Source organism: Genypterus blacodes, unplaced genomic scaffold (assembly GCF_046128005.1).
Source record: "Genypterus blacodes isolate CSIRO-AG114 ecotype Tasmania unplaced genomic scaffold, CSIRO-AGI_Gbla_v1 ptg000032l_1, whole genome shotgun sequence".
NCBI classification, from domain to species: domain Eukaryota; kingdom Metazoa; phylum Chordata; class Actinopteri; order Ophidiiformes; family Ophidiidae; genus Genypterus; species Genypterus blacodes.
This window is the reverse complement of record NW_027466845.1, coordinates 3,103,414-3,118,320: the sequence shown is the minus strand read 5'-3', so window position 1 is coordinate 3,118,320 and position 14,907 is coordinate 3,103,414. Positions and strand designations below refer to the sequence as shown.

Sequence of the window (14,907 nt, the reverse complement as noted above, 5' to 3'; positions counted from 1 at the left end):
GCACAGCTCCTCAAACGAGAAGGAGCCAAACAACCTGAACTAAATGCTTCCCTGAGTGCAGTTACACAAACTTCAGGCTGCTGCCATTTGCATTTTTGCCACACAAAACTGTTCGGGTCTCACAGATGGAGGAGGGAGGAGAGATGGAAACGGGGCTGCGGACCTGAGCTGCAGTGATCACTTTAACATTTATGACTCGAGACAGTGGGGTGGTGCTCGCTTTCCATAGTGTTCCTGAGACCTACGCTCTAACAAAAACACTGGACTAAGGTGTAAAGCAAAAGGAAGATGTTTGTACACCATTACACTTTAATTGAGAGCTGAGGTATTTATGAGGTCATTACTTTCACAGATACTCACAAAACCTAACCTACAAACCCACAACATCACCGTGGCATCCCTGAATATAGGATATAAGTGTTCTCTTACATTCTACACCACCAATAGAATTCTCCCAGTATATTGAACTCTATTGTTTGTCAGATGAATCATATTAAGCTTCCTCCACTTCTCCACTCTTCTCTCTCCCCGCTTTACAGCTCTGAAGATGTGACCAAATTAAAGTCCATCTGACGCTGCGGGTTTGTGCCTTTAAATGCTGCCTGGCCAGGGTAACATAAGGAAGACAGACGCCGCCACGGTGCGTGATCGGATCACCTTCCACTAATATAAATAACCAGAGGAGTAACAGTTTATTGCGTTTGACAGCTGTGAACACAGGCGGCTCGGCTGTGCATTTCAAGTATAACGTCCAGAGAGGACAGACAGACAGAGGGAATAAATGATGAGTGTTGCGCGTGCATACAAATGCATTTTGCGCAGCTCGTCGACTACATTGTCAACATGACGTTTACATTTTGGTGGATCACTATGTGGCCTCATAGAACTCATACGAAACTCGCCAATTATCATCCGTTCTTCAGCGGCCTTAGTGTTACTGGGCAGGCATGATGGCATATAATGAAATGTTACCAAACAATAATTAGAGGAGTAATTCAGGCAAGGGCGTAAACAATGCATTCATATTTAATTGCATTGACTAACAGCAGTTGGCCTTATACCCTATTACCTAAATATCCACATGCATTCAAAGCAGTTGGAAGCATGAATTATTCAGTTAAGTTCAGCGAAGGAAACCAACCTTTAGATGGATAAATAGGAGGGTAATTTACACACGGAAGGCTGAGTGGCTTCTGGATGGGAAACATCTTAATTATAGGTCACAGCGATCCACAAAGCCACACGTTTGAGTTCCACCCAGTGTGGAGGAGAAACGTGGTATTTAAGTGAAAATTCAGCGAAGGACGGAAGAGCCAGAGATGAACTAGAGGATCAAATCAATCATATTGTTCTTAAATGTATGGTTAAGTAATGTATAGACGTTTTGATGACATCACAAGAAGGGGGCAACAACGTGCCACCAAATAAGGCCAGATGTGTCGTAATTGTGATATAGGTGTTGTTCTCAAATAGTTCATCAGAAGTAATGAGCATGATTAAATCACAACCTGCAAGGCTGAAGCTTGAATCAGACAGAAGCTGCTGCCGTGGCACTGAACTTGAGACAGACTTTGTTGTTTGTCCACAAGCATGAACCAGAAAAGCAAACTTTGTCTTTGTAACAAAGCAAACAAACTGTCACCGTATCCACAAATGAGATCTTTCATTTACTGTCACTCTGAGGAAAATCCGACGCGGCGCTGCCTTGGTTTTCGTTTCTCGCTCTGGCAGAGATTTGTTCATTCTCACAAATCTGAACTGAACTGTCGAGGCAGATCTGAAGAAACGCTGCCTTCATGTATTGTTTGAAATGAGGCAAACAGACAAGCAAGAAAGATGAGTTCACCTGTAAGAGAAAACAGACAAAGGGTCCAAATCTAAAACCAAATATTTAGGCTTATTTACCTTACAAATGCTCTACCACTAACTCCTACTTATATAGAAAGAGGTGTGTGTGTGTGTGTGTGTGTGTGTGTGTATGTGTGTGTGTGTGTGTGTGTGTGTGTGTGTGTGTGTGTGTGTGTGTGTGTGTGTGTTTGAGTGCATGTGTTCTTGGCTTGAAAGCAGGAAGTGCAGCTTATCTGAGCCCATCCCCCTCTGGTCTCCACAGCTGTAGAGGGCTTTCAGTGCAGACATTTGACAGGTAATAATGGCCGCATTCCATTTATATGTGTACACGCTTCCTGACATGGCGTAATCACACACTTACATGGAACAGAGCAATTTATAGATTCCTATCAGGATGTTCAGCAAATTCTAGATAAATCCTGTTTAGTTACATACTGTACTTAAGAGAGAATGTTTCTGACAGTGTTCCAGTAAGTAAACGGTGCTTATTGGCACCTGGAAAGAAGCCATCGCACTTGATCTTTGATACAGGGGCAGAAAGTAAACAAGTACAAGTATATGTTACAATAAAATGTTGATTGTACATATACAGCCTTTAAACATATTTCTACATGTATGATTACAGCTTTGCTTATGTTGCTATGACAAGCCATAACATCCACTATGAAATGCCTGCACCGATTTATTGTTATTACCTATTCCAATTAAATCTTTACATTATTTATTTATTCAATCTCATCTTATTTGATTTTAGAAGATGAGTGACTTTTCGCCTCGAGCTCTCCCGCTGACCGGATTCAGTGAGGCGCTGTGGCCGGTAGAGGGCGTCCATGCGCCTCGCACAGAAAGCGGGGATGCCACCAGCAGCCAGAGACCCACTCCCCGTTTTCCCTGTGCCTGCGTGAAGGGGAAGCCCAGTGTTGTCTGTCTTTAAACCCCCGCCAGAGAGCTCATGCACGGCGAGCCTCCTGCTCCCACACCTCCGCAGGATGATCTCCAACAAGCCTCCACTCGGGCACAAAGTAGCAGGCTGTTTGATTCTTCTCTCCTTCTGTAAGTACTTACTTTACTTTGTAATCCTTGTGTCAGAGGCAGCTGGGTGGGACGTAACGACACACACACACACTCACGGGGGAGGGCAAAGTGTTTTTAACTGAGAGGTGAGCTCGGTGTGAGCGCTGGAGACGCCGTTTCCAGCCGACAGAAGGAACGAGCTCTCCCCCTCTGCGTGTCCATAACTGTTTCAGAAGTCTGCGTGAGTGCGTGTGTGTGTACGTGCGTGTGTGCAGCCATGGTTCGCCCTGAACTTCCTGAGGAGTTGAGAGAGAGAAGAGATCCGCACATACCGGTTGCTGTGTGTCTGTGTGTGTGTGTTCACCGAGACCAGCGACTGGGGAAGTTTGCGTTCGAACGAAACACGCGAAGCGTTGAGAAAGAGAAACACTTTATGCGGAATGAATGTGTGTTGTGTCCGCGAGCTGCTCCAAGTCGCTTCCCGGTGACATAGCGACGGCTCAAACAGATACTGTAAGCGTTAGAAAGTGCTATTTTTCAGTTATTTTGTGTCGAAATGTGAACAGTTTCAGATAAAATATAGGATTTTACAGAGGTTCACTCCTGTTTTTGCTCCTAGTCAAGGAAACGCCTGTAAATAATACTCAACAGTGTTTTTCGCAGCACCATGACAAGTTATGGTTCGACACAGATAAGTGTATTTAAACGCGTAATGTTTCGACGCGCATTTAATTGCTTCAATGGCGAATCCAAGTTGTTTCCTCAGGAACAGCAGCGCATTAAAAGCACAACACCACTCGGAGTTGCCAAAGATAGAACTGCTCTCTGGGAAAAACATTATATTCAGTATATATACATACACACGGTGCAGCAAATGTGTCATGTCAGGGTGTCACGCTGGGAGAAATGGAGTGAGTCAGTGTACTGTGTGTGTGTGTGTGTGTGTGTGTGTGTGTGTTTCAGTCAACTCAGCTACCATTTTAATGGGGACACTTCAACTATCTATTGCATCCCGAAACAACATGCACACAATACATTATAGCCTCTGGCTTTCTGAATAGAGGACGTCATATTAATGGACCTGCACGCTGAGAGTTCAACACGAGCCAGACAGAGTGATGAAGGTGGCGGAAATGACGAAGGTGGTGTTGGCAGTCTGTGTGCTAGTTTCTCTGCTACACCGACATGAAAGTGTTGCTTGTCCTCAGCTGTTTTCTTGATCCGTTAATGAGGACAGTCCTCTACTTAGTCACCAATTGATCTATGTTTTCAACCAGTAGAGAATTTGAAGTGAGACCCCAACAACAGCCTGAGTTGTGTGTCTGTGTTCCCAAACTCACAGTGTCTCTGTAATCAAGGAGGGTCTCCGGCAGCGTCTGTCGGAGCTCTGTTCCCAGTTGGCCCTCGTTGGGCCTCCTAGGTGCCTGCGTCTGTTAGCTGAGGAATAGGTGTCCTCTCAGTGTCTCCTCTATCCTGCTGTCCATCCAGCTCATTAGACATTAACAAACAACTCCATCCAGAGCTGTCAGTCTGCTATAGCAACCCAGAACAGAATCATCCAGCTTATATCTGTTCCGGACTTGGCTGCCCGCCGAGCTGTCTGCCATCTGTCTGAACGAAATCGCGTTTGTTCTTCTTCTTTCCTTTTACAGTCGTCAAACTGAGGAATCGCTTGTTTTCGGGAACACCCCACAGCTGCACATAAAATAACAGTTTCACACTGTTGTGATCAAAACATTTTTGACAATGCGTTGGTGGGACCGCGTGTTGTTCGTCCAGCTTTTCATGTGGCATCATATGAAGATGCTCTGTACGCCGCACACCATCACTGTGTCCAACGTGAACAAAGAATTGAATCAATGCCCGTCCCATTGGTGTACCTAATTAATCTGGTGGCTCAGTGTATGACTATGCATACGTAATGACATCTATCATATATCAATGTACTAGTTAAGTAGATATACTTGTACAACCCAGTGTAACTCAATACAACAGCCCTGCATACAATCACATCTTTGTTGTGAAGCTTCTAATGCTCAGTTTTTGTGTTTTTTTGTGTTGATGCACCTTTATAGCCTTTTTGTAATCATGTTTTGTAGCCTTGTATCAGATTTCATCATAGTTAAAGGTATTTGTAACACTCTGCCCCTATGATGAAATGATGCAGTCCTGTACAACACCACAACAAAATACAATGCATTACAAACCACAACAAAAGCTCCATCCTTCACAAAGGGTGATCCCATTGAAGGAGACTCGTGCTGGATTGGATTATGCAGGTGTCCCCAAACAAATTGGTAACGGTGTATAACCATGCATATGTAATGCGCGGGATGCAGTGAGTGTACTCAGAATTGGTTGGTGTCACAGTGGCGCGCCGTGATGGCAGCGGATGGAGGAAATTGCAGCGAGTGACCAAAATTACAACGGCTCACTACACGTCCACACCTGAATAGAAAAGAGATGAGTCACGTAAATGCAGAGTGCAGGAGAGTGTTCCCCTCTGACTGGAGACTGTCAGAACGTAAAGGATTCTAAGTACACAGGGATTTGCAAAAGCTCTAATGAAAAATGGGCAGTGTTCAGCCTGCTTAAGAAGAGTGGGAAAATAATAAAATGCAGCCGGGTAAAATTCCCTTCTGCCTGCCTCTTTATATTTATCTAACGCTCTTCACTTGTTATGTGTGGGATTGTTGGAATACGTTTCTCACATACTACTCACAAATGTGTGTTCTGTAGCCTTGTCACTGTCAAACCCATGTTGAATAGTCTGCTTAAGTGTAGGTGAAATTCAGATAACCTAAATTACACTGATGACGTGCGCTGAACATAAAATGTTTGCCTCAGCGCCGACATTCAAGGATGCCAATATGTCGAGCCGCGTTTAAAGAAGCATTCCTTTAATGCACTGGAGCGACGGTTGATGAGGGACGTATTGATTATGTGTTGAAGTGCAGCACATTCAAAATTCAAAAAGCACATTCAGTCAGGAGTTTGGGCTGAGCTGACGGTCACAGCCGTCAGCCATCCGTTACCTGGACAACAGCGAAAGCTCTTTGTCCTTTTTGGCTTTAAGTCGAGTGCATTTCGGTGAGCTTCAGATTCTGACAGGGATGCACTTTGTCCACTCGGCTGTATGTAATATTTATGGCCTAATATGGCTGTGCAGCAGAGGTCTGGAGGGTGTCCAGTATGTTGACATTAGGGCAACCTTCATGTGGCTTAATCGGACATTAATTTCTGCTGTGCGCTGGAGTGTGTCGCAGTGCACTCTTAGTTTGAGGCACCATTTCTGTCAGGGTCCCGATTTCAGCCGCTGCCCACACACTGATGCCTGCTCTTCATTCAAAACCAATCCAACTTCACCACAATATGATATTTGGAGGGGGATGTGTTCTGTACATTCCAAATTCTGAACTCTGAACTCGATACATAATTTCTATAGCCATTTACATGTTTTGAGCGCAGCGAAACACTAAAAACTGTTCAGATATCAGAATGATACTCCAGCAAAATGTCATGATCCGTCCTAGATCAGTGATATTGTTTATTTTGTTGACGCATCCTTGAGTTATTTGGCATTCATTCACCAGATCTCTATGTCTTTGAGTGAATCCCTGTACTACCACTTCTACAGTTGAAGGATAGAGGCCATGCACACCTCAATAAAAGCTGAATGCATTCGCTTTCTGTCTCCAAATAGAGCTGTGTGAACAGTAATAGAACTAAAATGACCAGAACACCTTGTAAAATCAATTTTCTCTGGATGTTATTTTCCATACAATACCCTGAACGTGTTACTCTGCAGCATTCTCTCAGTCTCTTCTTCATGCTTGACATACACATTTCAGGGTGAAATGTCATAGGTAAACACTTTATGAGGCAGTAATGAACATATTTGTATTACACTAAACTTATTATTTCACATAGAATGAGGCTTTTCTGTGTGTTTAGCACAAGGATCAATCCATAAGGTTTCACTCAAAGGCTTAAAGACCTTGTAAGTGAACACCAAACATCTCTACTATGCCACAGTTTACAAAGTAAACTGTCAGCAAAGTAGTTTGGATGTAAAATTGCTGGAGTATGACTTTAGTGGCGTCTGTCTGCTTGCCAACGCCTCCTAAATTTATGGCCTCATTAAATAAGCTGACATATTCTTGTTCATATTTCCTCGTCGGTCAGTGACCTTTTCACAGTATACCAACAACGGCGTAACGAGACAGTTTGTCATCTTTGCCTGCATGTGAGAAGTTACGGGCAGCAGCTGTAACTCCGCTGTGACCGTGAACGGGGTCGTGAGATTGATGCGGGTGATTATAGTGAAGAGGGAGCTGAGCCTCAAAGCAAAGCTGAGGATTAACCGGGCATTCTCTCACTCTCTGACCGTCACCTATGGTTACAAATTTGGGGAAGAGGAAGAAGTAGCCACGTTTACTTTTGTCCCCCGGGTGCAGAGTGGTTGTTCCGTGTGGTAGACGAGATCAGGTCTGTGATTCTAAGATGACCTCGGGGTCCAGGAGCTGCTGTGGCTTCAGGTTGAAGTGGTCCTGGTACCCTTTTAAGATTTCCCCCAGGGGTTTGCTGCCAGACTCAGGCTAAGCTGGGGGGATTTTTATCTCCCTGACGGTCTGGGGGTGCTTGAGCTGAAACAAGCTTTTGAGGGGAAAACTGTTCTACTCACCCAGCTGCCTGTGACCGTTTCCTGGATAATCACACAGCAGCTAATGGAGTTTCCAGCCATAATAGCAGAGTAGGTCGATCGGTGTCTTTATGAAGGTGACGCATATTCATGTTTGACGAGAGTTTATTGTGCGATTCTCAAAGCGCATTGAGATTCGTAGTAATAGTTGTCATAGTGATATTATAGCTCCTGATGAGAGTGTACACTTCAGCAGCAGGCGTGAAAGAAAGGAGAATAGATTTAAGAGATATGTATTTCATGTTTAATGTATTTAAAAAGGAGGATATGGCGTCTGGAGAGCTCCAGCGCTCAGTTAACTGGGTTAGGAGCTGCCAGTATGGGGTCTGAATGGCTGCTAGCGGTGCTAGAATCAGAACACCGGATGAAGCCGGCGCCTTCCACATGAGAACGTTTGGGAGAAGAGTTTTCAAAAATACAAATCCGATTCTATTATTACACCTGTATGTGCAGTGCAAGCATCACCCCATCTGTGATCTGTGCCAGTCTTTCATGCAGCTATTTTTACAAGGATGGAGCAAAGCCCATCTGTGTTCTCACTAAGGGGGTTATTTACTCAATGCAGCACAACTTAACACCAGGACTGCAAAGTTTTGCATCCCCGGATGTCTTGAGCTCAGCTGATGCTGGGCTGTTTATGGAAATCTTATGCATGTCTGAAAAGGAACGGAGCACCAAAGAAAGTGTGCTGCTGCTTTTGGATTTCAAATACGGGCTGGAGATACTATTACTACTACTCAACATTACCCCATTCATTTTGCAAATGGAGAACTAACCATTACAGAAATGTATAAATATAAGTATTCCTCAACTCACAACTCACTTATTGAAACCACATTCATAATTTAAGAGAGAAGCAGAACCAGAAGTTGTTCGTCTATAGTAAGATCAGACCGTGTCTCACCCACACTGTCTCATCATTCTTTCGACAATATCCTCTTGTCTCCCAATTTGGTCTCTCATTCACAAAGGAAACCATTGAGCCGAGAGCAAGACTCAATGAAAGCGCTTATAAGATCCACGAATAAGAACAAATTCATTCACACGTGGTTGATCGAGGCCCAATGTTCCCTAACTCCCTGCCCAAACATGTTAACTGTAAAGTTGCCATCGTTGCCACCAATCAATGTAGTCGATAGCTCCACCCCATCTCTTTGTTAATCTATGCAGGGATATAAGATAAAATCTCTGCAGACATTCTGTGTGTGAAGCAAGACTGATTTTATGATCTTTTTTTTTTTAACGTGATCGTTAAATTTTAACGACCCGTCGAGTCATTAGGATGAGTGATGTGATGACAGTGTCTGTCCTTTAAATACTCATGTCACGGCTCCTTATTGTATCAATGCGTCTGACAGTTACCTCTTCATATATATCTACAGACTTCTTTTTGTATTTTTGTCAGCTTTTTGTAACATTATAGATGTGGTTCTACTTTGCAGAAAAGGCTCGAAGCTCATTCCTTTATTCCATTTCACTGTCACATATCCATATTTTTTATGATGACGGCTTCTTTACACCCTCTTGTTATGCAGCCTGTTCCCCCTCCATTGTTCTCAGAGCAGCATTTCTCCCCTAACTGCATTGGACTGGTGCTTTCAGCACATTGACATTGTAAATTGAGCAGCTTGTTGAAAAGCATTCAGCGTAGATTTCCGAGCTTTCATCATGTAAAGTTAGGCGAATCAAAGGGGGCACATTTCCCTCAGTGCGACCCAAATGAAAACATGGTGGGAAACAACAAACTTGATTATGCGAGTTGAGGATGGAGTCGCTCCCATCAGAACTGGTGACATTATGGAGGGTGAAGTCCCTGGCTCCCTGCGCCGTGTCTTTGTATTGTCCTCTCCAGGGCCACATGGAGACGGGAAGTGGATGTGATGTTTGAGCAGATGCAGCTGAATGTGTCGTAAAATTAAACGTATTCCTATAGGATGCTTGGTTTGATGTCAGATGCTGCATTTTTCATACTTGTAGAAACTGGAATCCCTCACAATACATCACAGTGTAATCCTGGTATCTTCTCATTGTTAATTAAAAAGTGAGACAGTGTCAATGTAAATCACTTGTTCTGTGAGATAGAGCACATTTTCGAGTCTGCAAGTGTCTTAACGTTGTGTGGATCAGCTTCTGAGTCTGACCGATGTCTCAACTCATACTGTAGAATGTCCAGCAAGCAGCAGAGTAACATTGGCCTCTATGGAACAAATGAACTACATGCTGTGTGTGTGATTACAGGCTTGTAATACAATATCATCGGTGTCTCTGAATTGTTTTTGGGACACAAACTGATTCTACAGAACGGTGTTTCAGTTAATGAGAATACACACATACGTCAAATAACGGTCGTCTCAAAAATACAAGCCTCAAACAATCGTCCAATCAAAGTGCTGCCACACCTCTCATTTGTTGAACATGTTGTCGACTGTGAGCTCTGCACTAATTGTACATTATGTGGACGTCAGACAGAAACATGTGCATTAATGGAGGCTACAATGCACCGTTTGTAACGTCTACATAATTGAAGAGAAAAAGAAAACAGTTCAACGTAACTAATTACTTTTTGTATACTTGAATAGTTGGGGCCAACATAACTGCTTACTCCGTATTTTAGTATTTTCTGGTGCAGTTAAGATGTGTCGACGAAGGGAAATGTGTGTCACACTTAGTAGTTTGTTTTTTAATTCAGTTTTGTGTACGAAAAGGGGCATGCATTCTTTAGTCCGCATGCTTAATGGCTAATATAATAAGGCTCATTATATGATTTGTTTGTTTTGAAGTGGCACTTTTACTCCAGGCTTCACCCACCCAAGTGTTTTGAAGTTAACAGCCCTCTTTAAATAATTTAAGAAGAGAGTTTCCGCCTAATTCCTGCATTCATTTCTCACCAGTTTACAGCAGATTGGGTCATAAAAGTATAGTTATGGAAATGTTGTCTTGGCACTCTGAAATATCTGCATTTATATCGGACTTTTGCCTTATACTTAATGTATGAGATAGTGGATGTCATCTGGCAGTCTGTTGGTTCATTATTATAAAATGTGTCTATTATTGCTTTTAGTTTTTAATCAGCACACTCAGTTGCTCTCTAATGGCTTCTGCGGAGAGGCAGGGAAGGAATTTAACTCTACAGCTCTGTCACCTAATCAAAGTCAGATTTAACGCCAAATGATGTTTGACTGAAGCTGCCTGATTTAATAGAGGCGGCCATATAATTTCTTTTCCATTGATACTATTGTTTTGATGTATTGATTTAAAATCCCGGTCATCTCTCTGCGAAGACTTTCCCGTCTCAGAATCAATGGCAATGTAATTGGATAGAAGCTCTCTGGGCTCTAATTATTAATGTGGATGGATGAAAGGTGGAATGGAGCACAGACTCAGCATGAAGGAATTAGGCTCTTTGGTGTCCTCTTATCCCCTCCCATGTTTTCCCTCCTAAATTAAAACATGAAGTTCTTTTATGCTGGCCTTTGTGTGGCAGCTTTTAGTTAGATGGATGTCTGAAGGAGACGGTCTCTGCTTAGAGATGCGTTTGTTTCATCTTCTTGTTTGGTGACTTTTCTCCTTTTCTTCTTACAGTTCACGTCTACTTTGCCACCGGCAGCTCGGGAAAAGGCTCACAGGTAAGAACCGACTCGGACATTATGCTCCCATTCACACCTGGCATTAAAATGTGATTTCTGTGTCCGGAAGTGTTGAAAAGCCTGACAGGGTGAGGAAACTCAGAGCCCCATTCATGGTTACTGACTTAAGTGGGGGTCATTTAAGTGAGAAGAGCCGCGGGGAAAGTCACGCATAAGATGAGTGGCGACGCGTCGGCTCGTAACTCCATATCAGGCGATTCACACTGGGGTGATTAAAATCAGCCACATCCCGTCCACACCTCTACGGTCGCCAGAACGACCGTTTTCTGCTACATTTGACAAACATGCACGTATTTGAACTCTGCACTGGGCTCTAATAAAGTAATGATGAACAGTAATTACCGGGTGTTTCAGCTCATTTTGTTTTCAGGGACAAAACAGTCACACAGAGCCAATTGCATTAAAAAATAGTCCCCGTGATCCGAGCTCTGCCTGCATTGTGATTACATCTGTGTTAGTAAGTTGTTTCCCTCCCTCTTTTGCTCCATGAAGCAGCTTTAAAAATACCTAATGGCTCTCTGTTCTCGCTCCAGGTGCAGGTACCCATTTATGGACACAATCACAACTCCCAGTCTAAAATAAAATGAGGCGGCGAGATGAGGCAGCGTTGCCAACCTTTTCAACATGTGGGCGGAATTTAACTCACAAACTGTCTCCAAGCCGCACAGATTGCACAGGACGTCGCACCTCGTTGTGGCGGCTATAAATTGAGTCCAACCCTCTCGCTCGTCCCTGCTTAATTGTTGTTTATCATTACCTTCCTTACCTTTATCCAACCATCCATTACCTGGCCCACTGAAATGAGCGCCCCATTCTTTTTTAATGGAATAATCAACGGATCAATTTAATTTGCTCTGCAGAACAAATCCCCCCCTCCCTCTCGACTTTCTTCCCGGTGCCAGATAATGTTCTTGCTGTTCTATTTCTAAGTCGCTGCTCGGTAAATAATTAACACATTCAGTTATTCTGCTTCTCATTGGTGAGATCATTTTGACAGTAAGCCTCCTGGCAGAGGTGCTTAGCATCACAGAAATAGCAAATTACTGTCCTGCTTTTCACCAGTGTCAGCCGTTTCCATCCCCCCAATGGCATGTTCACCTCGTGACTTTGTCATTTATTATATCTCGTTGGAAAATAATGTGGTATCAACAAACCTCCAGTCAGGATTTAGAGGGGAAACTACTTTTAGGAGCACACACTCATGAAGAAAGGCTGTTAATTTGAACTGCAGAAGAAGATTTGAAACTGTATTTACTTCTGTTTTCTTCTAAAAAGCCCATTAGTAAGATCATTAGTTCCGTCTTAAGAACGCACACATGCTCAGGCAAAGCAGCATCTCGTAATAGTTGTTTTGTTTTCTTGTGAAAGAAGGATGAAGGATTAAGGACAGCTGTCTGCCAAAATGATTTAATTGATTCTATCTAGGAGAAGAAGAATGAGGAAAAAGTGAAAATATCGATTCAGAATGTGCAGTATTTAGAGGGAATGTCTGAAAACCAGTAATTAAGGGGACATTTCCTGAAAGAACATCATCATAAAAGCTGAAAACACTGTTGAGATTATTCATCTTTGTCTTGTTGTCAGCAGTGTAAGGAGTGGGAGCAAGATGCATATGAGACGTGATCATGATTCAATACAGACAAAATGAAAAGAAATTGTAAACAGTTGTCAACTCGGTGTTCAACACGATCCGTCTGTCTCAGGGTCGTGCAAAGAATGATGAAGACTCTGGCTGGAGGCGAGCTGAAAACCTGCAGGTGTGTGTGTGTTTGTGTGATGAAGGGGCAGAGAAAGAAAGGTGCATATTAATGAAACAGAGACAAGTTTGACCCCGATTTAGAAGAAGCTGATTCATGCCCACATGGTCAGTACATGGTGGGGAAAATGACAAAACAAACGGCCACAATTATGACAAATCACGTTAGATCTCAGGTGATACTGACCTTAATGTGTAAAAGGGCTTTTGTTTACCCAGTGTGACTAAAACACTGGGACATTGGGTCGAACTCCTGAATCCCACAAGGTCCCCAGGTGAAACTAGCTCCATGCAAATAGCGGTTTGAATGTGAATTTCGACTATAAGGGGCATTTTGAATTTGAATTCCAAGTAAATTTCTGCTTCTCCTCTTCTATTCTATTCTTGACCCTGACGTGCCTCTGCCACTGCCGAGCACTCGCCCAGGGGGGTGTTGCCTAGTTACCACGGGACCATGGTGGTCGCTCGTCTGCTTCCACCTTTCCCTCACGCCACATGGCTTTAATGCCTCAGCAGTCAAGGGGTTCTCACTGCACACGGACCGTTCTAGAACAGCCCTGGATATTTAGAGTGGAGGCAGATAGAGACGAAGGTTTGACACCTGCAAGCAGGCGTTAGTCACAGTCAGCAATTCCTTCACACCAAATGCAGCTATTGTGTAAAATTCCTTTTTAGATCCCCTCCTGGAAAACAGCATGAACAAATTAATAAGGAATACTAATTTTGAGGTCATGGAAGCGCTCCATTTTGTATCGAAAGTGGTGGAACATTGCGTGCGGGCGGTCAGAGTAACACAGGCGTGATGCATTACCTCAAAGGCAGGGTGCCCTCTGAACACGGCAATTAATTCCACTGGATTAATATTGAGCCTTTGTCGCGAAAAGATCGGTCATGTTTTATTCAGATATGGTTGTTTGTTTTTTAAACTCGCCGCCTCGTCTTCAAGTTTTATTCAAAAGTCCCTGCAAGTTGATTTTCATCCAGTATTTGGAGGAATAAGACATCAGTTACTGCGGTTGCCTTTGAAAATAGCTGCCAGTTGTTTCAAGGCCTATGTTTATGTAATTTGCAATAAATAGACTAGATCCACCATTATGATTCTTTGAGTCATTAACATCACTGGAGACTTTTTGGGGGAGAATAACGGAGCATTGCAGCAATCTTCTGAGGACCATCTCATTCTGATAAATAAGGCTGAATATGCAGCGGCAGCGCGTAAGTGATTATACGACTCAAGCAACGACCAAAGAGCTTCTCGCTGATGACAAAACTGCACGTATTAATGAACACAAGTAGATTCTATCAGTGTGAAAGAGTGTTAGTGTGCAGCAGAAGGGGACACGAGAGTGGGGATGATGGGAGATGGGACAAAACAATTCCCACAGTTCAGATACGCGTATAATTGGAAGGGCGGCTGCGGTAAAACTATGTGATTTATGAAAGCCCTCGGAATTTCCTTCACGTTCACACACTGGAGGAGGCAATGTTTTACACAGCACAACTCACGGCTGAAGCTTCTGCTGCAGCTTCTCGCCCTCCAGCCAGGTCCAATTACAGTATATAGTTTAAGGCTTTCAAAAATGCGTCACGTCTTGCTTTAAAAGTTACACACTCGCAGTCATGTCGGTCCGTCTGCGTGCTTCCTTCTACGTCTAGTGTAGTCAGTAAAACCTCAAAATATGGACGAGCACAAGCTGAGATCCTTACTCACACATGCACACACACGCACTGAAGCACACAGCCACGCTGCAGGCTTGTTCTGAAGCTTGGATGTGTGTCTGTGTGTGTCTGTGTGTGTGTAAAGAAGCTATCAAAAGTTAACACATTCATCATGAACGTTTCAGATTTGAAATCATTATTTTAATTGTTTCCACTTGTGGATAAACTGGAACAGATTATGCCTGGAACTCGATATCGTAGCAAATGGAGACATCATTTTG

At 43.4% G+C, this 14,907-nt stretch overlaps 1 protein-coding gene across 2 annotated transcripts in view; it reads left to right on the top strand.

The window, feature by feature from the left end:
- The first annotated feature begins 2,708 nt into the window (after positions 1-2,708).
- The window catches only part of b3glcta (beta 3-glucosyltransferase a), a 49,735-nt gene continuing 37,536 nt past the window's right edge, over positions 2,709-14,907 (top strand). The window contains exons 1-3 of one of the 2 annotated variants that reach the window (XM_076145904.1): positions 2,709-2,901; positions 11,147-11,190; positions 12,915-12,968. In XM_076145904.1, coding sequence (XP_076002019.1) covers positions 2,838-2,901; positions 11,147-11,190; positions 12,915-12,968 — 162 coding nt within the window. In that variant the 5' untranslated portion in view covers positions 2,709-2,837. The remainder of the gene's footprint in view (positions 2,902-11,146; positions 11,191-12,914; positions 12,969-14,907) is intronic. The other variant, XM_076145905.1, reaches the window with a different exon arrangement.